Here is a 24,780-nt window from a genome sequence, read left to right as displayed (position 1 = left end):
TGTGTGTGTGTGTGTGTGTGTGCGTGTGCGCGCGCGCGCTCGTGTGTGTGTGTGTGTGCGTGCGCGCGTGCGTGTGTGTGTGTGTGTGTGTTCCAGGCTGCGTGGCGTCTGTACTCTACTGATGCTCAGCACTCCTACCTGACAGCCACATGGTACTTCTATGACAGCATGCTTCCATCCTTCCGGTAGGTACTCCTCTCCTCTCCAACAATGCTGCTGTTATGTGTTGCTACTGATCAACCCATGGATTTAACCATCCCCACTGTACGCATTTGTCTATCTATGGTGTCATGAAATGAAAAGGATGAAATGTTTGTTCAGGTAGATGTGACTTGGAATTGCGAGCGTACCTTTCCTAAAAGAATGTGGGTTTCAACGCCAACTGACACGGCTAACCGGTTGAACATTGAGAGCATTGTAGGGAGATTATGAGAGGCTGTACAGATGAATTATAGGAACTAGGAGAAAAACACATTTAACCTATACATAGATATGGTAGACATGAAACACACACATGCACATGCACACCACAGGAGGTTGGTGGCGCCTTAATTGGGAAGACGTGCTCGTGGTAATGGCTGGAGCGGAATAGGTGGAATGGTATCAAATACATCAAACATATGGGTTGATGCCATTCCATTTAGTCTGTACCAGCCATTGTTATGAGCCGTCTTCCCCTCAGCCGCCTCCACTGATGCACACATGCACAAAGATGAGCACTACCCCAGCTATTCAGCTGGTTCTACCAGGAGTGGCATGGACATTCTATCCTCCTGATCTAAAATGGTGGGCTGCATTTGCATACATTTTTGTAAGTTACTACACGTTTCTCCAAGCCTCCAAAATGTGAATACCACCGTTGTTTGTTTCTTAAGATTATGTTCTCCTATTTTAAGTATTTACATATTAATTTCACAAATTTTGTTTGGTTAAAAAGAGGGGCTTTCATGACTTGTGTCTTTCTTGCTTCTTAGCTCTGTGTCAAGTAACAAGCAAAAGTGTGTTGGTGGCGCATTCGTATTTCTGACTTCATTTTGATGAATTACATAGGAAGTGATCCCCCTCTCTTTAATGTTTTGACTCTTAATTTGACCCTTTTTATGAGTTGTTGTTTTGTCCTTTCTTTCTTTCATTTGTTTTCTTATTTGGGCACGTGGGGTCAGAGAACTGACGCTACTGTTCAGTCACCTTCAGCGACGGCGTAGCGCCAAGAAGGTCCTTCACAACTCCCACCACACCCTGCTGTCTGGGCTACGGCCCTACAGCTCCCCCTACCTGTCAGGGGACAGGTACGCACCACGCAACACACACACACACACACACACACAGATACATCAACACACTGATACATGACACACCAATATATAGATACACCCCATACACACACAAACAAACCGTCACCTTCAGTCACAGTCACACACAATTGAACAACATTGTGATATTCTGTTCAGTACATTGTGGTATTCTGTTCAGTACATTGTGGTATTCTGTTCAGTACATTGTGGTATTCTGTTCAGTACATTAGGCCCTGTTCTTTTGATCATCATTTGTGTCATTAATCCTCTGATAAATAATCCACTGGATAAAATGACTGTGGTTCACCAGAGGATACCGCAGGTTTTTACTCCTTATAGCATCAAACTGGTTTATGCTATAAGGAGCATGCTGGCTGTTCTCTGGTCTGTGGTTCCTGTGTGGATGTGCTGTTGTGTATCTAACCACCTGTCACCGATCTCAGACCTGTTTGTAATTAACAGCACCGCCTGCTCTTCCTCCCTGCCTCTCATTGTCTTTCCTCATCTGATTCATCCTCATGTCAACTCCATCACCCTCATCCATTCATCCTCTCTCTCTTCCATCATCCCTCTCTCTTCCATGCCATCCCTCCATCAACCCTGTTCTCAGGAAGGCAGAAGTCCCTTGCAGGTTTGTTCTTGTCTTCTGAATGTGTGTGTCTCTGCATTCTCTCTGACACATCGAGCTAGGAAGTGGTGCTGTGATCGTACAGGCATGGTTCCAACATGCTAGGAAGTGGTGCCGTGATCGTACAGGCAATGTTCCAACATGCTAGGAAGTGGTGCTGTGATCGTACAGGCATGGTTCCAACATGCTAGGAAGTGGTGCTGTGATCGTANTGTTCCAACATGCTAGGAAGTGGTGCTGTGATCGTACAGGCATGGTTCCAACATGCTAGGAAGTGGTGCTGTGATCGTACAGGCAATGTTCCAACATGCTAGGAAGTGGTGCTGTGATCGTACAGGCATGGTTCCAACATGGCAGTAGAAAAACAGTACAGCACAACCCAGCATGACGGATACATACAATAACATGCCTGTTAATACATACAATAACATGCCTGTTAATACATACAATAACATGCCTGTTAATACATACAATAACATGCCTGTTAATACATACAATAACATGCCTGTTAATACATACAATAACATGCCATGTTTTCCAAGGTATATGTTTGGTCTTGTAGCCCCTCAATATGAACCGGTAATATTTTTTCATACTGTAGATTAAATAGTACTGCATGTACATAAATACATTAATAACACACATTGATGGCAGTGTGCCTTTCAAGTCAAGAAGACAATGGATAGGTGTGGAGCTAATTACTTAGACATTCTGGAAAGGCGGCTGCAGTCTAATCATGGACATACTGAAGTGAACTGCTTCCTATGCATGCACTCTGGCTGCCTACACTACATCCCCAACTCAACACACTCCATTCACAGATCCCTACTCCTTACCTCGCTCCTCAATGGGGTGCTTCTCAATAAATTGATATGGCTTGCTTTCTTTGCCTCCTTTCCTTCATCTAGTCTGGTCTGAAAACAAAGGAAGTGTAGGGGAAAGCAATATGTTGGGGGCCAACAGGGACACATGCTTTCACTTGGCAATCCTTCAGCGTGAAAGGAGACTAGGAAAGGAAGCCATTTTAGACTGATGAGAGGCAGTACTGGTCTTCCACTCCACTTCACCCTGTCCTTTACTTTTCTTCTCCTCCCATCTTCACCTTTATAATCTCACTACCTCCGTACACATCTCCTCCTCCTCTTCCTCACCTCTTCTCCTCTCCTCCACTTCTCTCCTCCTCTTCATTCTCACCACCTCTCATCCTCTTCCTCTCCTCTTCTCTTTTTCCTCCTCTTCCTCACTTCCGCTTCTCTCCTCCTCTCTCCTCTCCTCCTCATCACCACCACCTCTCATCCCCTTCCTTTTCTTCTCACCTCCTCCCTCCCTCCTCTCTCTCTCATCTCACACCTCTCCTCACTCTCATCCTTTCTCCTCTTCCTCTCCTCCTTCTCTCCTCTCCTCCTCTTCCTCACTCTCCTCCTCACCTCCTTCCTCCTCTTCTCACTTCCTCTCTTCCTCTCCTCTTTCCTCTCCTCTCTCTCTCCTTCCTCCACTTCCTCACTCTGCCCTCTTCTCACTCCTTTTCTTCTCTTCCTCTCCTTCTCTTCTCTTCCTCTCCTTCTCTTCGTCTCTTCCCTCTGCACCCTCACCCGCTCTTCCTCTCTCCTTTCTCTCCTCTCCTCACCCGCCTTCCTCTCCTCTTCTTCTCCTTCTGCACCGCTCAACCTGCGTCTCCTCTCTCTTCCTCTTCTCCTACCCTCCTCTTCCCACCCTAATCTCCTCTGCTTGTGTATCTCCTCAGTCAGCTCGTTTCTAAAAAGCGAGTCTCTTCCGGATTCACACTGGTCGCAAACAGCAGAGGTATCCACGGTGACAAGCCTGTGCACGGGCACGTCAGCACCCCCCCCCACCCCCCATCACCCTTTCTCACCTCTGCCTGAGGGTCCCAAAGCCTTCTGGCCAGTGCAGTGTGTGTGTCTCTGTAAATGTTCTACTTTTGAGTAAGAAGTTGGTTTTAGCCTCTTCATTGAGCAGAGTGGGAAGACACTTGGATACCCGATGGTACTCAGGCTAGAAATGGCTGACATTTGGTATATTTGACATGAAATCAATTCAAATAAAATGTATTTGTATTTGTATGTGCCAAATACAAGTGTAGACCTTACCATGGAAAGCTTACTTACAGCCTTAACCAACAGTGCAGTTCAAGAGTTAAGAAAATATTTACACCAATTAAACTAAGTAAAAAATAATAAAAAGTAACACAATAACATAACAATAAGGAAGCTGTGTACAGGGGGTACCGGTACTGAGTCAGTGTGCGGGGGTACAGGTTAGTTGAGGTCATTTGTACATGTAGGTGACTATGCATAGATAATAAACAGCGAGTAGCAGCAGTGTACAAAACAAATGGAGAGGGGGGGGCATTTAATTAATTGTTCAGCAGTCTTATGACTTGGGGGTAGAAGCTGTTAAGGAGCCTTTTGGTCCTAGACTTGGCGCCCCAGTACCGTTTGCTGTGCGGTAGCAGAGAAACAGTCTATGACTTGGGTGCTTTCCTCTGACACCGCCTATTATATAGGCCCTGGATTGCAGGAAGCTTGGCCCCAGTGATGTACTGGGCGGTACGCACTACCCTCTGTAGTGCCTTACGGTCAGAAGCCGAGCAGTTGCCATACCAGGCGGTGATGCAACCAGTCAGGATGCTTTTGATGGTGCAGCTGTAGAACGTTTTGAGGATCTGGGGACCCATGCCAAATCTTTTCAGTCTCCTGAGGGGGAAAAGGTTTTGTCGTGCCCTCTTTACAACTGTCTTGGTGCGTTTGGACCATGATAGGTCGTTGTTGATGTGGACACCAAGGAACTTGAAACTCTCGACCCGCTGCACTGATGTTACTGGGGGCGTGTTCGGCTCGCCTTTTCCTGTAGTCCACGATCAGCTCCTTTGTCTTGCTCACATTGAGGGAGAGGTTGTTGTCCTGGCACCACACTGCCAGTTCTCTGACCTCCTCCCTATAGGCTGTCCCATTGTTGTCGGTGATCAGGCCTAAAAGGCATTTAGCTCGTCTGGTAGGCTCGCCTCACTGGGTAGCTCGCGTCTAGGTTTCCCTTTGTAGTCCTTAATAGTTTATTTAAGCCCTGCCACATCCGACGAGCATCAGAGCCGGTGTAGAGGATTCAATCTTAATCCTGCATTGACGCTTTGGTTGTTTGATGGTTCGTCTGAGGGCATAGCAGGATTTCTTATAGGTTTCCAGATTAGTGTCCTGCTCCTTGAAAGCGGCAGCTCTAGCCTTTAGCTCAATGCGGATGTTGCCTGTAATCCATGGCTTRTGGTTGGAATATGTATGTACGGTCACTGTGTGAACGACGTCGTCGATGCACTTGTTGATGAAGCTGATGACTGAGGTGGTATACTCCTCAATGCCATTGGATGAATCCCAAAACATATTCCAGTCTGTGCTGTTTTGCTAAAACAGTCCTGTAGCGTTGCATCCGCATCATCGGACCACTTCCGTATTGAGCGAGTCACTGGTACTTCCTGCTTTAGTTTTTGCTTGTAAGCATGAGCAATCAGCAATCAGGAGGATAGAATTATGGTCAGATTTGCCAAATGGAGGGCAGGGGAGAGCTTTGTATTCATCTCTGTGTGTGGAGTAAAGGTGGTCTGGAGTTGTTTGTCTTCTGGTTGCACATGTGACATGCTGGTAAAAATGTGGCAAAACTGATTGAAGTTTGCCTGCATTAAAGTTCCCGCTTCTGGGTGAGCATTTTCTTGTTTGCTTATGGCCTTATAGAGTTGGTTGAGTGTGGTCGGCTACAAATAGTATAGATGAGAACTCTCTTGGTAGATAGTGTGGTCTACAGCTTATCATACGGTACTCTACCTCAGGCGAGCAATACCTTGAGACTTCTTTAATATTAGACATTGCGCACCGGCTGTTATTGACAAAGAGACACACACCCCTCGTCTTACCAGACGTAGCTTCTCTGTTCTGCCGGTGCATAAAAAATTCCTCCAGCTCTATATTATCCATGTTGTTGTTTAGCCATGACTCGGTGAATCACAAGATATTACAATTCTTAATGTCCCGTTGGATAATTGTAATCGTAGGTCATACATTTTATTTTCCAATGATTGCATGGTAGCAAGTAGAACTGAAGGCAGTGGGAGTTTACTCGCTCGGATTCTCAAAAGTTAGCCCGAACTGCGTCCTCTTTTCTTTACGCAAATTACGGGGATCTGGGCCTGTTCCCGGGACAGCAGTATATCCTTCTTGTCGGACTCGTTAAAGGAGAAAGATTCTTCCAGTTAGTGGTGAGTAATCCCAGCTCTGATGTCCAGAAGTTATTTTTGGTCATAAGAGACGGTAGCAGCAACATTATGTACAAAATAAGTAAAAAAATAAGTTACAAACAACGCAAAAAATTTACAAAATAGCACAATTGGTTACGGGAATGTAAAACGTCAGCCATCATCTTCGGCACCATCTTGTCCAACTGATATTCACATTTTCTAGTTGATCTTTGAGAATGGGAAACATACACTGCTCTGGCGTAGAACTCTTTGACTGAGCCTTTACTGTGTGAGAGAATGATGGGGTGTTCTGTTCAGAGCATAACTCTGTTAACTATTACCAGTTGTCTTGCCTGGTTTTACATTGTTTTTGGTGAACTGGGGGACACATTAAACCATGCGTTGTTTATTGGAGAACAAAGGAATTCTTAGGAATGTTTCATGGTTCATGTGGATCTAATGTCAGCATTGGCCTTCTCTCATAGTTACAGATTTGACAGACTTTTTAAAATAATATATTTGATATTTTAGACAGAAGGTTGTTCCAAAGATCAAAAGTTATGCATGCTGTTCTCTTAATACAGTTGCATGACCATTAATTGTTAAGTGCACATTTTTCATGCATGCTTTCTTTGATCAATCCTGCTCTGTAGTGATTTCTGGAGAGAGGATTCAAATGGTCATGCATGCAATGTAATCACATGCGTGTTGTACTTTTGCAAATCTTATCCACTTAACCCATACAAAAACATTTCTCTCCCCTAATAGAGTTTTCCCTTTCGTCTGCTAAAATGTTTCTCTTATACTTGCTCAGTATACCGTGCATGTCTTTGAAGGATTCAGCTGTATTCAGCCTCACTTATTTACTTTCCCCCCCAAAGGGCTAACAGTAATTCAACATCTTACTCTGTCCACCCTCCCCTTCTAAGTCAACCTGAGCATTTTAGCTCCAACATATGAAATGCTATTTCCCCTAATGCTCTTTCAGCTATTTAAATATTAACTTAAATGGCAGGCCAGCGCACAAACAAGGAGTATCTCGGCGTAAACTACAGGCGTAAACTACAGGCGTAAACAACAACATGTTTCTAATCGTTCGCTGATGTGTGATATTGGAAATACTTTGTGACTTTAACATGTTAACATGACACAGAGGAGTTATTGTGTTGCCCCCCACCCACTGATAGTCAGCCAGGCAGCCAGCCAGGCAGCCAGCCAGTCGGCCAACCATTCAGTAAGTCAGTCAGTCAGCCAGTTAGCCAACCATTTAGTAAGCCAGTCAGTCAGCCAGCCAGTCAGTCAACCAGTCAGTAAGTAAGTAATTCTGTCAGTCAGTCAACCAGTCAGTCAGTCAATCAGTCAGTCAGTAAATCAGTCAGTCAGTCAGTCAGTCTGTCTCTCCATCACGTCTGTAATTTCCCAGTCTGAATATCTGTCTCTGTTGTTCTCTGTCTGCTTTGTTGGTCACTGACTGAGCTCGGTGTGACTGTTTAACCTGTTATGGCTGCAGCCCGACGTCAGCCAGACGCCGGTACACCTATGACAACATCCAGCTCAAGTGCAGGGCGCGAAATTCAAAATCTATTTTTTTTAAATATTTAACTTTCACACATTAACAAGTCCAATACAGCATTTTAAAGATAAACATCTTGTCAATCCAGCCAACATGTCCGATTTTTTAAATGTTTTACAGAGAAAACACCACATATATTTATGTTAGCTCACCACCAAATAAAAAAGGAGGACAGACATTTTTCACAGCACAAGTAGGATGCAAGTAGCATGCACAAGCCAACCTAACTAACCTAGAACCAACCTAAATAACCTAGAAAAAACTACCTCAGATGACAGTCCTATAACATGTTACACAATAAATCTATGTTTTGTTCAAAAAATGTGCATATTTTAGCTATAAATCAGTTTTACATTACTGCTACCATCATAGCTACAGTCAGAAATCGCACGGGAGTAGCCAGAGAAAATACAGACACCAACGTCAACTACTAATTACACATCATAAAACATTTCAGAACAATATATGGTGGATAGCTAATGAAAGAGAAAGATCTTGTGAATAGAGCCAATATTTCCGATTTTTCAAGTGTTTTACAGCGAAAACACAATATATCGTCATATTAGCTTACTACAATAGCTAACATCACAACAGCATTGACTCAAGGCAAACGGTAGCATAGCACAGTTCGACAGATATATGAAAAAGCATCCCAAATTGGGTCCTTATCTTTGTTGATCTTCCATCAGAATGTTCTCCAAGGGGTCCTTTGTTCAGAAATGTCTTTATTTCGATCCAGAACGAACAATTTCCCTCTTGAATTATTAAGCACACTGGCAGTGCGACGCTAACCTCTCCATCTTGAAAAAATTCTTGCGTCGCATCACGTCTAAAGTCCAGAATACATTTCAATAATATAATTAAACTATATTGAAATAACATACTTTAGGATGATATTGTGACATGTATCAAATAAAATCGAAGCCAGAGATCATATTCACCGTTACAGAGTGTTTTCCAGGAGCCGAGTCCAGGTCCTACTTCGCGCCCAGAAAGAAAAATAAACTGCGCAACACTCACTCCAAGAGGTTGTGTTCAATCCCAGGACGAGATAATCAAGTGATTTCTTCTCTCACTTCCGCATGACCACCCAGAGGAAGGCGTATGACGTGTTTCTACAGTCCTAAGTGACATGCCCTTTTATAGACAAGGGCTTGAAGAGCGACATCGATTTTGGAAATCTCACTTCCGGATAGGAAATGGGCTGTAAAAATAGTTCTGTTCCACTTAGAGAAATAATTAAAACGGTTTTAGAAACTAGAGACTGTTTTCTATCCAATAGTAATAATAATATGCATATTGTAAGAGCAAAAATGGATTAAGAGGCCGTTTGAAAATTTGCACATATTTTCCAGTTTTTCAATACGCCCCCTGCAGCCATAACAAGTTAATGTGTAATGGTAATCAGTAGCTACACTGTCTAGTGTACTGCTGTCTGTACCTGCTAGCTAACATAGTCTAGCTACCTGGGACTGCTCCTCTGCTGATTGGCTAAACTCAGGGTCTAAAACACTGGACACTATGGACCTACAGTCATGAGGAAAATCACACAACAGAACTCTAAGGATGTCCTAAGTGGCAGATAATAGTGGTAGTTAATTCAATAAACAGGTTAATTGTTCCTTCATTGTTCCAGCAGCAGCAAAATAGGTTTTCGAGACCGGATGCGGATGAACAACTCTCGTTCGTCCCAGGCAATCCGGAGCAAGGCGTCCCCACTGCCTCCCAGGACGAGTTTCCGCCAGTCGCCCAGCACGGAGAATGTCCCAGAAGCCACCAGTCCCGGGAAGGTGCAGAAGAGCTGGAGCTTCAACGACCGCACGCGGTTCCGCACCTCCCTACGACTCAAACCCAGACCTCCTGCAGACGGTGGGAATGAGGACTTAACTCCCTCTCACCTGCATGCATATATACAGTACATACACCTACAGTGGGGTCTGAAGTGATTCACACCCCCTTGATAAAGATGAGCAAAAATGACTATACCATTTTTGTTGACAACTACTATTGCTCAGAGAAAGAGATTTTGTTTAACAAGCAATACTTTTTTTCTCTCAAAAAGGTAAGGGTCAAAATTGACACCTGTTTTCAAAATGTTGATTTTTATGTCCAATTAACCAGTTCTCTGTGGATTTTGATATGTGCTTGGGGTTAGTGTCTTGCTGGAAGATCCACTTGCACAACCACTGGTGTGCATGGCCTAAGAGCTCTGTTTTCATGTCATCCAACAAATGTAAACGTCTGGAGTTTGATAAATGACATTGGCACTTGGATTGGAACCGGTGCTTTGGTCAGATGACATGAAAATAGAGCTCTTTGGCGATGCATACCAGTGGTGGGTTTGACATCGAAATGAGAATGCATGAGCAGAAAATAACTTCATATCTACTGTAAAATATGGTGGTGGATCTTTGATGTTATGGGGCTATTTTGATTCCACTGGTCCTGGGGCCCTTGTTATTAAGGTCAACGGCATCATTAACTTTCCCCAGTACCTGGATATTTTAGCCAACAACCTGGTTGCCTTTGCCAGGAGGCTGAAACTTGGCCGCAAGTGAATCTTCCAGCAAGACAATAACCCCAAGCACACATCAAAATCCACAAAGAAATTGGCAACAAAKAAACAACATTTTAAAATGGCCATCTCAGTCTCCGGACTTAAACCCCYTTGAAAACCTGTGGTTTATATTGAAGAGGGCAGTCCATAAGCACATACTAAGGATATCAAGGCTCTGGATAGATTGTGTATGGAGGAATGGTCTAAGATCCCTCCCAATGTGTTCTCCAACTCATTAAACTTTTTAGAAAAAGTCTCAGTGTCATTATCCTCACAAGGTGAGGTATTGAAAGGTATTGAAAACAAGGGTGTCAAAAATTTGACCTCTAACTTTTTGAGAGAAAAAAAGTAGTACAACATGTCTTTCTCAGAGCAATTGTATTAGTATAGAATAATATAATTTCCCCCTTTTTTTTATACAATTATTTGTTTTTATTTTATCTTTATTTAACTAGGCGAGTCAAGTTAAGAACAAATTCTTTTTTTCAATGACGGCCTAACAATAGTTCAGGGGCAGAACGACAGATTTTTACCTTATCATCTCAGGAATTTGATCTTGCAACCTTCCAATTACCAGTCCAACACTCTAACCACTAGGCTACCTGAATTATTTATTTTAAACTGTCATTTAAAAAATATATATTTTTATTTATTTATCTAGGCAAGTCAGTTAAAACTTCTTATGGCTGCAACCCCGTTAACGGGATGATATGACAACAGCCAGTGAAAGTGCAGGGCGCCAAATTCAAACAACAGAAATCTCATAATTAAAATTCCTCAAACATACATATATCTTATACCATTTTAAAGGTAATCTTGTTGTTAATCCCACCAAAGTGTCCGATTTCAAATAGGCTTATGTTAGATCACTGCAAAATCACAGAAAAACACAGTCATTTTCCCAGCCAAAGACAGGAGTCACAAAAAGCAGAAATAGAGATAAAATTAATCACTAACCTTTGATGATCTTCATCAGATGACATCTCTTAGACTTCATGTTACCAATACATATATGTTTTGTTCGAATAAGTTCATATTTATATCCAAAAACCTTAGTTTACATTGGCGCCATGTTCAGAAATGCCTCCAAAAATTGCAGAGAGCCACGTCAAATAACATAAATACTCATCATAAACTTTGAGAAAGATACATGTTTTACATAGAATAAAGATACACTTGTTCTTAATGCAACTGCTGTGCAGATTTCAAAAAGCTTTACGGCAAAAGCACAATATTCAATAATCTGAGTACAGCGTTCAGCCACAAAAGGAAGCCATACAGTTACCCGCCAAATTGTGCAGTCAACAAAACTCATAAAAAGCATATATAATCTTCACTTACCTTGTGATCTTCGTCGGAAGCACTCCCAGGACTCCCACTTCCACAATAAATGTTTGTTTTGTTCGGTAATGTCCATCATTTATGTCCAAATAGCAATTTTTTGTTAGCGTGTTTGGTAAACAAATCCAAAGTCAGGAAGCGCGTTCACTAAAAGCAGACGAAATGTCAAAAAGTTCCGTAACAGTCAGTAGAAACATGTCAAACGATGTATTGAATCAATCTTTAGAATGTTTTTAACATAAATCTTCAGTAACGTTCCAACCGGAGAATTACATTGACTTCAGATGTGTGATGGAACAGAGCACCCTCTCATGTGAACGCTCATGGTCAGAGCATGGTCAGGTCATGATAGACCTGACTAATTCCTGTCTCCTTCGGCCCCACTTCACAGTAGAGGCATTAGACAAGGTTCTACAGACTGTTGACATCTAGTGGAAGCCGTAGGAAGTGCAAACTCATCCATATCCCACTGTGTATTCAATAGGGGCTTGGTTGAAAATCGACCAACCTCAGATTTCCCACTTCCTGTTTGGATTTTTTCTCAGGTTTTTGCCTGCCATATGAGTTCTGTTATACTCACAGACATCATTCAAACAGTTTTAGAAACATCAGAGTGTTTTCTATCCAATACTAATAATAATATGCATATATTAGCAACTGGGACTGGGGAGCAGGCGGTTTACTATGGGCACCTCTGGGCACCTTTCATCCAAGCTACTCAATACTGCCCCTGCAGCCATAAGACGTTTTAAGAAAATGTTCTTATTTTACAGTGGGTTAACTGCCTGTTCAGGGACAGAACGACAGATTTGTATCTTGTCAGCACGGGGATTTGAACTTGCAACCTTTCGGTTACTAGTCCCTGCCGCCCCATATTTTTGCAAATTTTTATCAAGGGTTTCAATCATTTCAGATCCCACTGTATATACAGTACATACTGTAGGCACATACACACAAGTACGGTCTCACGTATATACTTGTACCATCTATAAAATGTGCTAATTTGTGCACACACACTCTCACCTTGTTGTTGCCCTGTCCCCAGTGGAAGGAGTAGGGGAGGACAGTGTTGAAGACAAACCATATTGTGATGTAGCCATGGAGGAGGTGATCCCAGCAGTGAAGACCTTGATACGGGCTGTCAGGTGAGTCCTACACCCCCTCTCACATCACCCTAACCTGTAGCCCCAGGGTACCTCTGGTTCAACCACCCCTACTGTAACCACAGGGTACCTACTGGTTCACACCACCCCTACCTATACCCACAGGGTACCTACTGGTTCACACCACCCCTACCTGTACCCACAGGGTACCTACTGGTCCACAGTAACCCTAACTGTGGAACCAGGTCACCTGTCTCCTCTCTGGTCCTCAAGTCGCCACAGTACTTGGGTCTATAGTACTTCCTGTTATGGTGGCTGTAGTAAGATGAATGCCCGGCTCCTCCTGTGGGCTCTGGCTGTTTGCAGTTTAAGCTGACGGTAGCGAAAAGTCCACTTTAGCATGGTAACTGAGCCTTCCTGCCGCAGGCCGGGTTCCCAGATCTGATCAGCAAAATTGTGATGTGTCCACACTTAAAAAGATGTCGCATAAAGCTTACTTCATATTTTTTTTAAATAAATAATAATCTCACTCCATCAGGGATAGACACAGACGTTTTGGCTTTGCAGCCTTCTTCAGTGTGCGGGTACAAATATTTTAATTGAGCTCAGAAAAGCACCTTATAGTTGAAGTTTCTTCTTTCAGTCATAAAAGTGAATTGAAATGACTTAGGAACTGTGCACACTTTAGAGAGGTGTGTGGCCACTTTGAGACACCAGTTAATCCTCTCACTCAAACCCTTGTCATTTGTTTGTCTTATATTGCCCCTACCCCACATATCCAGGAATAGTCTTGTTACTCAATGTATCCTGAGTATTTTCTTATTTCCTTATCAATAAACGTGGCAAAAGGACAGTAAATGTCAAATGCACATACAATCAACAGTGTAATGTTTGAATTCAGTCTTGTCAGGTGAGCTGTTGTGTCCTGAACTTTGGTCTTTATAATTTCCCCATAATCTATAAACTTCTCTCTTTAATTTGCTACCGTGCTTATGCATATGCATTTCATATTTCTTCTGTAAGAAACATTTCACTGTAGCCCTATCCATATAAGGCAATTCCCACGAGTGTAAAGGGTTAAAAGCAGCTTATAGTGTGTATGCTGAAGTGTAGTGTACATACAGTTGAAGTCGGAAGTTTACATACACTTTAGCCAAATACATTTAAACTCAGTTTTCCCTGTCTTAGGTCAGTTAGGATCACCACTTTATTTTAAGAATGTGAAATGTTAGAATAATAGTAGAGAGAATTATTTATTTCAGCTTTTATTTCTTTCATCACATTCCCGGTGGGTCAGAAGTTTACATACACTCAATTAGTATTTGGTAGCATTGCCTTTAAATTGTTTAATAACTTGAGTCCAACATTTCGGGTTGGCTACCACAAGCTTCCCACAATAAGTTGGGTGAATTTTGTCCCATTCCTCCTGACAGAGCTGGTATAACTGAGTCAGGTTTGTAGGCCTCCTTGCTCGGACACACTTATTCAGTTCTGCCCACACATTTTCTATAGGATTGAGGTCAGGGCTTTGTGATGGCCACTCCAATACATTGACTTTGTTGTCCTTAAGCCATTTTGCCACAGCTTTGGAAGTATGCTTGGGGTCATTGTCCATTTGGAAGACCCATTTGCGATCAAGCTTTAACTTCCTGACTGATGTCTTGAGATTTTGCTTCAATATATCCACATAATTTTCCTTCCTCATGATGCCATCTATTTTGTGAAGTGCACCAGCCCCTCCTGCAGCAAAGCATCCCCACAACATGATGCTGCCACCCTCGTGCTTCACGGTTGGGACGGTGTTCTTTGGCTTGCAAGCCTCCCCCTTTTTCCTCCAAACATAGCGATGGTCATTATAGCCAAACAGTTCTATTTTTGTTTCATCAGACCAGAGGACATTTCTCCAAAAAGTACAATCTTTGTCCCCATGTGCAGTTGCAAACTGTCGTCTGGCTTTTTTATGACGCTTTTGGAGCAGTGGTTTCTTCCTTGCTGAGCGGCCTTTCAGGTTATGTCGATATTGGACTCATTTTACTGTGGATATAGATACTTTTGTACCTGTTTCCTCCAGCATTTTCACAATGTCCTTTGCTGTTGTTCTGGGATTGATTTGCACTTTTTGCTTCAAAGTACGTTAATCTCTAAGAGACACCTTCCTGAGCGGTATGCCGGCTGTGTGGTCCCATGGAGTTTATACTTGCGTGACTGGGGTTCCGCTAGCGGAACCCCCCCCACATTCCACTGAAAAGGCAGCGCGGGAAATTCAAAAATATTGTTTAGAAATATTTAACTTTCACACATTAACAAGTCCAATACAGCAAATGAAAGATAAACATCTTGTGAATCCAGCCAACATGTCCAATTTTTTTAATGTTTTACAGCGAAAACACCACATATATTTATGTTAGCTCACCACCAAATCCAAAAAAGCACAGACATTTCTTAGCTTTCACAAAACCCACAAATAGAGATAAAATGAATCACTAACCTTTGAACATCTTCATCAGATGAGTCATATAACATCATGTTACACAATACATTTATGTTTTGTTCGATAATGTGCATATATATATATAATTCAAATAATAATATATACAAATAATTCAAACCGTTTTAGAAACTTCAGAGTGTTTTCTATACAATAGTAATAATAATATGCATGTATTACCTTCTGGGACAGAGTAAGAGGAAATTCCGTTTGGGCACGCAATTTGTTCAAAGTCGAAATGCTGCCCCCTATCCCGATGAAGTTATACTTGCGTACTATTGTTTGTACAGATGAACGTGGTACCTTCAGGCATTTGGAAATTGCTCCCAAGGATGAACCAGACTTGTGGAGATATACCATTTTTTTTCTGACGTCTTGGCTGATTTCTTTTGATTTTCTCATGATGTCAAGCAAAGAGGCACTGGGTTTGAAGGTAGGCCTTGAAATACATCCACAGGTACACCACCTGTGGACTCAAATGATGTCAATTAGTCTATCAGAAGCTTCTAAAGCCATTACATAATTTTCTGGAATTTTCCAAGCTGTTTAAAGGCACAGTCAACTTAGTGTATGTAAACTTCTGACCCACTGGAARTGTGATACAGTGAATTATAAGTGAAATATTTTGTCTGTAAACAATTGTTGGAAAAATTACTTGTGTCATGCACAAAGTAGATGTCCTAACCGACTTGCCAAAACTATACTTTGTTAACTAGAAATTTGTGGAGTGGTTGAAAAACGAGTTTTAATGACTCCAACTTAAGTGTATGTAAACTTGTGCAACCAGAGGAAAAAAAACTCTAGACCACTTTACTCCACACACAGAGACTCATACAAAGCTCACCCTCACCCTCCATTTGGCAAATCTGACCATAATTCTATCCTCCTGATTCCTTCTTACAAGCAAAAACTAAAGCAGGAAGTGACTCGCTCAATACGGAAGTGGTCAGATGACGCGGATGCCAGGAATGTTTTGCTAGCACAGACAAGAATATGTTCCGGGATTCATCCAATGGCATTGAGGAGTATACCACCTCAGTCACCGGCTTCATCAATAAGTGCATCGACGACATCGTCCAGACAGTGACCTTACGTTCATATCCCAACCAGAAGCCATGGATTACAGGCAACATCTGCACCGAGCTAAAGGCTAGAGCTGACGCTTTCAAGGAGCGGGACACTAAGCCGGACGCTTATAAGATATTCCACCATGCCCTCAGATGAACCATCAAACAGGCAAAGCGTCAATGCAGGAGTAAGGTTGAATCCTACTACACTAGCTCTGACACTCGTCTGATGTGGCAGGGCTTGCAAACTATTACGGACTACAAAGGGAAACACAGTCACGAGCTGCCCAGTGAAACAAGCCTACCAGGTGGGCTAAATGCCTTTTATGCTCGCTTGGAGGCAAGCAACACTGAAGCATGCATGAGAGCACCAGCTGTTCTGGATGACTGTGTGAGCACGCTCTCTGTAGCCGATGTGAGCAAGACCTTTAAACAGGTCAACATTCACAAGGCCACGGGGCCAGACGGATTACCAGGACGTGTACTCAGAGCATGCACGGACCAAATGGCAAGTGTCTTCACTGACATTTTCAACCTCTCCCGGACCGAGTCTGTAATACCTACATGTTTCAAGCAGACCACCATAGTCCTTGTGGCCAAGGAAATGAAGGTAACCTCCCTAAATGACTACCGCCCCGTAGCACTCAAGTCGGTAGCCATGAAGTGCTTTGAAAGGCTGGTCATGGCTCATATCAACATCATCATCCCAGAAACTCCAGATCCATTCCAATTCGTATACTGCCCCCACTGATCCACAGATGATGCAATCTTAATCGCACTGCACACTGCCCTTTCCCAACTGGACAAAGGAACACCTATGTGAGAATGCTGTTCATTGACTATAGATCAGCGTACTTCCTGACGGGCTACCCCCAGGTGGTAAGGGTAGGCAACAACACATCTGCCACGCTGATCCTCAACAGTGGGGACCGGTGCGTGCTTCGTCCCTCCTGTACTCCCTGTTCACCCACGACTGTGTGGCCAAGCACGACTCCAAAACCATCCTTAAGTTTGCTGACAACACAACAGTGGTAGGTCTGATTACCAACAATGATGAAACAGCCTATAGGGAGGAGGTCAGAGACCTGGCAGTGTGGTGCCAGGACAACAACCTCTCCCTCCTTCAAGTTCCTTGGTGTCCACATCACCAACAAATGATCATGGTCTAAACACACCAAGACAGTCGTGAAGAGGGCACGACAACACCTTTTCCCCCTCAGGAGACAGAAAAGAAAGATTTGGAATGGGTCCTCAGATCCTCAAAAAGTTAAATAGCTGCACCATCAGGAGCATCCTGATTGGTTGCATCACCACCTGGTATGGCAACTGCTTGGCATTCGACCCTAAGGCGCTACAGAGGGTAGTGCGATACTGTCCAGTACATCAAATCCAGAACCTATATACTAGGCGGTAACAGTGTAAGGCCCATAAAATAGTCAAAGACTCCAGTCACCCAAGTCATAGACTATTCTCTCTGCTACCACATGGCAAGTGGTACCATAGGCCCAAATCTAGGTCCAAAAAGCTTCTTAATAATAGGTTCTACCCCCAAGCCATAAGACTGCTGAACAATTGATCAGTGTTTTTACACTCCTGCTACTCACTGTTTATTATCTATGCATAGTCACTTTACCTCTACCTACATGTACAAATTACCTCAACTAACTGACTCCGTGACAGTACCCCCTGTATTTAGGCTCGTTATTGTTATTTTATTGTGTTACTTTTCATTTTATTTTTACTTTAGTTTATTTAGWAAATATTTTCTTAACTGTATTTCTTGAAGTGCATTGTTGGTTAAGGGCTTGTAAGTAAGCATTTTACGGTAAGGTCTACACATGTTGTATTAGGCGCATGTGACAAATAACATTTTTATTTGATTTAATAGTGGATTGGGACTGGATTCAATTGAGGGTGGGCCCTAGTTAGTACCATGCTTGCACATGAAAGCGAGCCACCAGAACAGCTTCAATGCACCTTGGCATAGATTCTACAAGTGTTTGGAACTCTATTGGAGGGATGCGACACCATTCTTCCAGGAGTAATTCCATCATTTGGTGTTTTGTTGATGGCGGTGGAAAATGTTGTCTCAGGCTCCGCTCAAGAATTGATCCATTGGTATGACAATATAGAACCCCTAGTTTAAATAAACCACATGATACTGGATGTGTCCCAAATGGTACTCTATTCCCTTCCTATATAGTGCACTACTTTATATAGAGCTCCACTTTATAGGGAATATGGTGCTATTTGGAGTGCATCAATTGACTTATAGCTATGTGTTGTTCTGTACCTCCACACCGGGGCAGGTGTGTGTGACTGGCAACTTCCCCACCTAAGATTGATGTCTTTTAAAAAACAGGTATATTTTAGCTGAGGCTTCACTTTAGGAAGACTACTTTAGTTAATCAGCCTGCCTACCTACCTGTGGAAATGTGGGGAGTTTGGCCGTTTGGGGTATGGGGGGGAGAGAGAGAGATCTGCATACTTGCTGTAATACTCTCCTCAAACTAATCAAGCTCTGCTAAAGCCACTCATAGTTAACTTCTGTATTTCTGCCCAGTTGTGAACCTTTGACACTATTGAAGCAATTTTATGCAGTTTTATCCAGAAATCGTTGTAACTTTTTTTCTAGAGAGTTTGGAAAGTCTACCATTTGCCTATCGTTTGCCTAGTGATAGTTCCATTGCTCCGCAAGTTAGAAGTTGTTTTTTAATCTCATATACCTTTTAATAAACAACCGTTTCCCTTTTGGTGTTACACCAAAAAGCTTACCCCTCCATCACACTCACTTCACTACTTATGTCATGTCATGAGTAATGTGCATAAAACCAATTAAAAAATGACAGAATGCTGACTTTGCATATTCAATGCTGACTTCAAAATCTCAACATTTCAGTACCGATGCGGTCTCCTAAAGTGCTTCTACATTTCCCCACCAGAGCCTCTGAGCCTGTAGATAATGATATAGTGCCAACTATGCCCCTGTGCCAGGTAGCTATAGGGGGCATACTTCAGGCTGACCATGTATTATTATAACCATAACACGCGATCAAGAGAGACTCAGCACTTTGAAGAACCCCTTTAATTCTTTTTCTTTTTCATTCCTTTCTACTTTTCCTTACCCTTTCTTTAACCCACACCTGAGACCACCCTGTCAGAAAAAAATATGCTTCTACCTGCAAAATGAAAAAATACACCCTGCAAAAATCAAGTCATGAAGAATGCATCACTAAGGCTGTGTGAGGAAGGAAGGAAGGAAGGAAGGAAGGAAGGAAGGAAGGAGGAAGGGTGTCGACCACCACGCTTCTTTACCTACGTTCCCCCTCTCCTGAAGAACAGAAGAGAGAGGGAGAGAGAGTGTGTGTTATGATGTCTGCCATCAGAGTTGCAGCACACATCACTAAACTGCCATTGCACATGCAAGCTGTTCAGTCGCCACGTTACACCCTTCCTCCTTCCTGTCTGTGCCACAGCCCTGCTGTGATGTGGTGTGTGTGTGTGTGTTTCACCAACACACTGATATTAAAGCGGCCTTAGCCCGTCTGTGTGTGAGAGATAGGGTTTCCTCATAAAACAGCCCTCCTCCTCACCCGCCTCGCCCCGCTTCCACTCTCTGCCCACTTCAACTCACGGAGCAATCCATCACGGTGTGGGATGACCGGTTAAGTGCTTCTGTTTTGCGATGCTAACATTTGGCGTTTCCTGTATTCTGCCGAGCCAGCACCTCAGGATCCGGGTGCGGGAGAGTACTACAGCCAGCCGCTTTTACTTTCTCCTATAGTGTGACAAGCAGACACAACTCTGCCCAAAGCAGTACTGTTGTTGGTCTTGACACTATTGTACAGTATGTGCTTGGTCAACACTTTTCAGCCCCGACGTACCCTTTACTTCTTTCTAGGAAAGGGCAACTATTGGTGGAGGGAGGATGTGAATAAGATTAGCTTTGTGCACAGCTGTCTCACTGAGAGGAGAGGGGTTAGACTAGACACACACTGTGTGTGTGTGTGTGTGTGTGTGTGTGTGTGTGTGTGTGTGTGTGTGTGTGTGTGTGTGTGTGTGTGTGTGTGTGTTAGAGAGAGCTAATAGCTGACTTAGCAGAGGGCCAGGGTGTGCAGAAAACCGAGTGTGTCCCTCTCTCCTTACACAGTGCACCGGAACAAGGGTGTCGATTAGAGATATGTATACAGTAAGTATTCTATACATAGCTCTACATGTCTCATTGGTAATACAGGAGCAATGTCATTGTCAGATGTCACAACAGTGGTTTCCTTTTATGAGGCTATTTCTGAATGATATTGGTAAGGTCACTTTGACTGCAAATCTCACTTAATCACACCTACGTAGTTACACTGATGACGCTCAGGACTCGTTTCATGGTTAAACGCTTTTGCAGTATTCACTTATTTATTTCAGCAGTGTGAAATTCTACTACACTAATGTTAGTGTGTTCGTGCGTGTGTAGGATTCTGAAGTTCCTGGTGGCCAAGAGGAAGTTTAAGGAGACTCTGCGTCCGTACGACGTGAAGGACGTCATAGAGCAGTACTCTGCTGGACACCTGGACATGCTGGGGAGGATCAAGAGTCTACAAACCAGGTACACACACACACACACACACACACACACACACACACACACACACACACACACACACACACACACACACACACACACACACACAGAGTGGATTCATAACCCCACACACTCCATCACCAATACCACCACTAAATGAACCATTTTGATAATGGTTGTTGATTGTTGTGTGTTGTCCTGTTCCTACCCAGAGTGGATCAGATAGTGGGTCGTGGATCGTCCTACCAGCCAGATAATAAGAAGGTGAGGAGTGAGAAGGGAGAGAAGACCCCTCCAGAACTGGACCTTCTGGACGAGCTCAGTATGATGGGACGGGTCATTAAGGTGGAGAAACAGGTACAGAGCTCCAGTACGGTAGGACCGCAGCTCATCATCATTTTAACGCACGCCTTCTGCCACACCCAACACCTAAGCCCCTTTTTAAGCCAGGAAAAACCCTGATCATCAATGCATGGCTTTCATGATTGGGTTAATATTCTATGTAATATAGGGGTGATGTGACAACTTGATTGCTCAGGTGCTTAGACAGTATAGTTCTGAGTGAATGTGGGTAGGAAACACTTCATTTACATTCCAGACCTGTTTCAGATGGTATTTTTTAAGAATAAGTGTAGTTTTTTTCACAACCCGGCTCGTGGAAAGTGACAGACCTCTTATAGAACCAGGGCACAAATAATAAAATAATAATAATCAAGAATTTTGCTCTTTATTTAACCATCTTACATTTCAAATGTTATTTYTTCATTGAAAATTGTGAATAACTCACCACAGGTTAATGAGAAGGGTGTGCTTGAAAGGATGCACATAACTCTGCAATGTTGGGTTGTATTGGAGAGAGTCTCAGTCTTAAATCATTTTCCACACACAGTCTGTGCCTGTATTTAGTTTTCATGCTAGTGAGTGCCGAGAATCCACTCTCACATAGGTACGTGGTTGAAAAGGGCATCAGTGTCTTAACAGCGCGATTTGCCAAGGCAGGATACTCTGAGGATACTCTGCCCAATCCAGAAAGCTGGCAGTGGCTTCTGATTAAATTCAATTTTCACAGAACCTCTTTTTGCTATTTTGATGCGTCTCTCTTGTTCAGATATCGGTTAGTGGACTGGAGGCAGAGCATGAAAGGGATAACGAATCCAGTTGTTTGTGTCATCTGTTTCGGGAAAGTACCTGCGTAATTGTCCACCCAACTCACTCAGGTGCTTCGCTATATCACATTTGACATTGTCCGTAAGCTTGAATTCATTTGCACACGAAAAATCATACAATGATGGAAAGACCTGTGTGTTGTCCTTGTTAATGCAGACAGAGAAGAGCTCCAACTTCTTAATCATAGCCTCAATTTTGTCCCGCACATTGAACGTAGTTGCAGAGAGTCCATGTAATCCTAGATTCAGATCATTCAGGCGAGAAAAAACATCACCCAGTGATCTGAGAAACTCGTCGTCATGCAAGCGGTCAGACAAGTGAAAATTATGGTCAGTAAAGAAACTTGAAGCTTGTCTCAATTAAAAAAAACGTGTAAATACTTTGCCCTTTCATAACCAGCGCACTTCTGTATGTTGTAAAAGCGTTAGATGGTCGCTGCCCATATCATTGCATAGTGCAGAAAATACACAAGAGTTCAGGGGTTGTTCATTTTCACTGTAGTGTGCAAAACGTCTTTCAAGCTGTCTAGCATTCCCTTGGCAGCAAGAGCCTCTTGGTGGATGCTGCAGTGTACCCAAGTGGCGTCGGGAGCAACTGCTTGCATGCACGTTACCACTCCACTATGTCTCCCTGTCATGGCTTTTGCGCCATCAGTACAGATATCAACACGTATTGACCACCAACGTCCATTTGATGTTACAAAGCTATCTAGTACTTTAAAAATATCCTCTCCTGTTGTCCTGGTTTCCAGTGGTTTGCAAAAGAGGATGTCTTCCTTAATTGACCCCCTATAAACGTTACGGACATATATACCAGGAGCTGTGCCAGGTCCGCCACGTCTGACTCATCCAGCTGTAACGCATAGAGTTCACTGGCTTGTATACGAAGCAGTAATTGTTTCAAAACATCTCCTGCCATGTCACTGTTGCGCCTTGAAACAGTGTTGTTTGATGAAGACATTGTCTGTATAATTTTTTGGGCCTTTTCCCCCAGCATTGTCCCAGCCATATGCACGGCAGCTGGAAGAATTAAGTCCTCCACAATATTATGGGGCTTACCTGTCCTAGCCATTCGGTAGCTCACCATAGAAGACGCTTCTAGACCCTTCTTATTAATGGTATCTGTTGCTTTTATACATGTCTTACTACTCGAAAGTCGTCTTAATCCATCTGACTACGGATCAGAAGATTCTAGGTTTGACTGCTGGCTCGCCACTGTATTTAGTTGACCAAAATCAAGCTCGGAAAAATATTTAACTTACTCCCGAGGTGTTGACCTGTTGCACCCTCTGTTGCACCCTCGACAACCACTGTGATTATTATAATTTGACCCTACTGGTCATCTATGAACGTTTGAACATCTTGGTCATGTACTGTTAGAATCTCCACTTGGTACAGTCAGAAGAGGACTGGCCACCCCTCAGAGCCTGGTTCCTCTCTAGGTTTCTACCTAGATTCCTGCCTTTCTAGGGAGTTTTTTCTAGCCACCGTGCTTCTACATCTGCATTGCTTGCTGTTTGGGGTTTTAGGCTGGGTTTCTGTATAGCATTTTGTGACATCGGCTGACGTAGAAAGAGCTTTATAAATACATTTGATTGATTGATTGAACATAGCTAGTACTAATAACATAGTTGAACGTTGCATTTTTGTGATATATGTTTACCTTGTGATTTTTGTATAGCGTTCGTATCTTGTTGTTTTGTCGGTGTGTACAGGTGCAGTCGATAGAGAACAAGCTGGACCTTCTGCTTAACTTCTACACCCAGTGTCTGAAGAAAGGCTCGTCCAACTTCACCCTGTCCTCTCTGTTGGAACCAGACCTGACGTCAGACTACCACAGCCCCACGGACCACCGCGACCTCTTCCCCTCTGCCAACACACTCAACATCTCCCACTCAGAGTCCAGCAATATGGAGTGACTGGTAGTGTACTCACTGACTGGGGCTGGGGCTGAGGCTGGGGCTGGGCGGGTATGAACTGGGCCCACCACTAGACCCTCACCTCAATGTTTTTAAGCCCTGAGATGTCATGTCACTATACTGGACTGTAGCAGCACTCCCGGAACAACCCTCTATGCCCATATCTCTTTGCAGTTGTAACCCTTGACCTTTCTACTGATCACCAAACCAATTTGATTCCTAACTTAGAATCCTCTCGCTAGGAATTCACACTCCACACTTTAGAACCCACACTTATCAGTTCCTCCCTKCACATATTTAAAATCCTCTGCTCCATATGTTAGAGCCACCAATAGTGGAGAATTCATCATACTATCCTCTCTCTATTTTAGTGCTGAGCGATTAACCGAAATGTTGGTTATTGTTCACCAGCGTCGGTTCAATTATCTGAATTCCATTTCATTCTGTTTTTATCTGTGAGCTCAATGTGCACATTTCTCTAGAGATTAATCATATTGACCGAACTGTGCGATGTAGTAGGGAGTTGTAGTTTCCAACAGGCCAATGGACTCTACAAGGTATCGAAAGCGTTCCACAGGGATGATGGCCCATGTTGACTCCAATGCTTCGGTCAATCTGGAGGCGAAAGAAACATACACCTGTTTAGGCGAGGTGCTGGCTAGCGGAGTAGAACACCTGTTTAGGAGAGGTGCTGGCTAGCAGAGTAGAACACCTGTTTAGGAGAGGTGCTGGCTAGCGGAGTAGAACACCTGTTTAGGAGAAGTGCTGGCTAGCGGAGTAGAACACCTGTTTAGGAGAAGTGCTGGCTAGCGGAGTAGAACACCTGTTTA

General features: G+C 43.2%; 1 protein-coding gene across 1 annotated transcript; it reads left to right on the top strand.

Annotated features, from left to right (window-relative positions):
• The first annotated feature begins 99 nt into the window (after positions 1 to 99).
• LOC111956077 (potassium voltage-gated channel subfamily KQT member 4) lies at positions 100 to 24,762 on the top strand. Its single transcript, XM_023976513.3, has 7 exons — positions 100 to 185; positions 1,164 to 1,289; positions 9,376 to 9,605; positions 12,680 to 12,779; positions 20,758 to 20,889; positions 21,078 to 21,222; positions 23,747 to 24,762. Exons 1-7 carry the CDS (start codon positions 169 to 171, stop codon positions 23,948 to 23,950), a joined length of 954 nt encoding a protein of 317 aa, XP_023832281.1. The 5' UTR covers positions 100 to 168; the 3' UTR covers positions 23,951 to 24,762.
• Positions 24,763 to 24,780: the final 18 nt, after the last annotated feature.

Source organism: Salvelinus sp. IW2-2015, linkage group LG31 (assembly GCF_002910315.2).
Source record: "Salvelinus sp. IW2-2015 linkage group LG31, ASM291031v2, whole genome shotgun sequence".
NCBI lineage: Eukaryota > Metazoa > Chordata > Actinopteri > Salmoniformes > Salmonidae > Salvelinus > Salvelinus sp. IW2-2015.
This window is presented reverse-complemented; position numbering and strand designations above follow the sequence as displayed.

Coding starts and splice junctions, on each gene's coding strand:
- LOC111956077 (XM_023976513.3), top strand. Junction 1,290..9,375: donor CCCTACCTGTCAGGGGACAG/GTACGCACCACG, acceptor TTGTTCCAGCAG/CAGCAAAATAGGTTTTCGAG. Junction 12,780..20,757: donor ACCTTGATACGGGCTGTCAG/GTGAGTCCTACA, acceptor GTGCGTGTGTAG/GATTCTGAAGTTCCTGGTGG.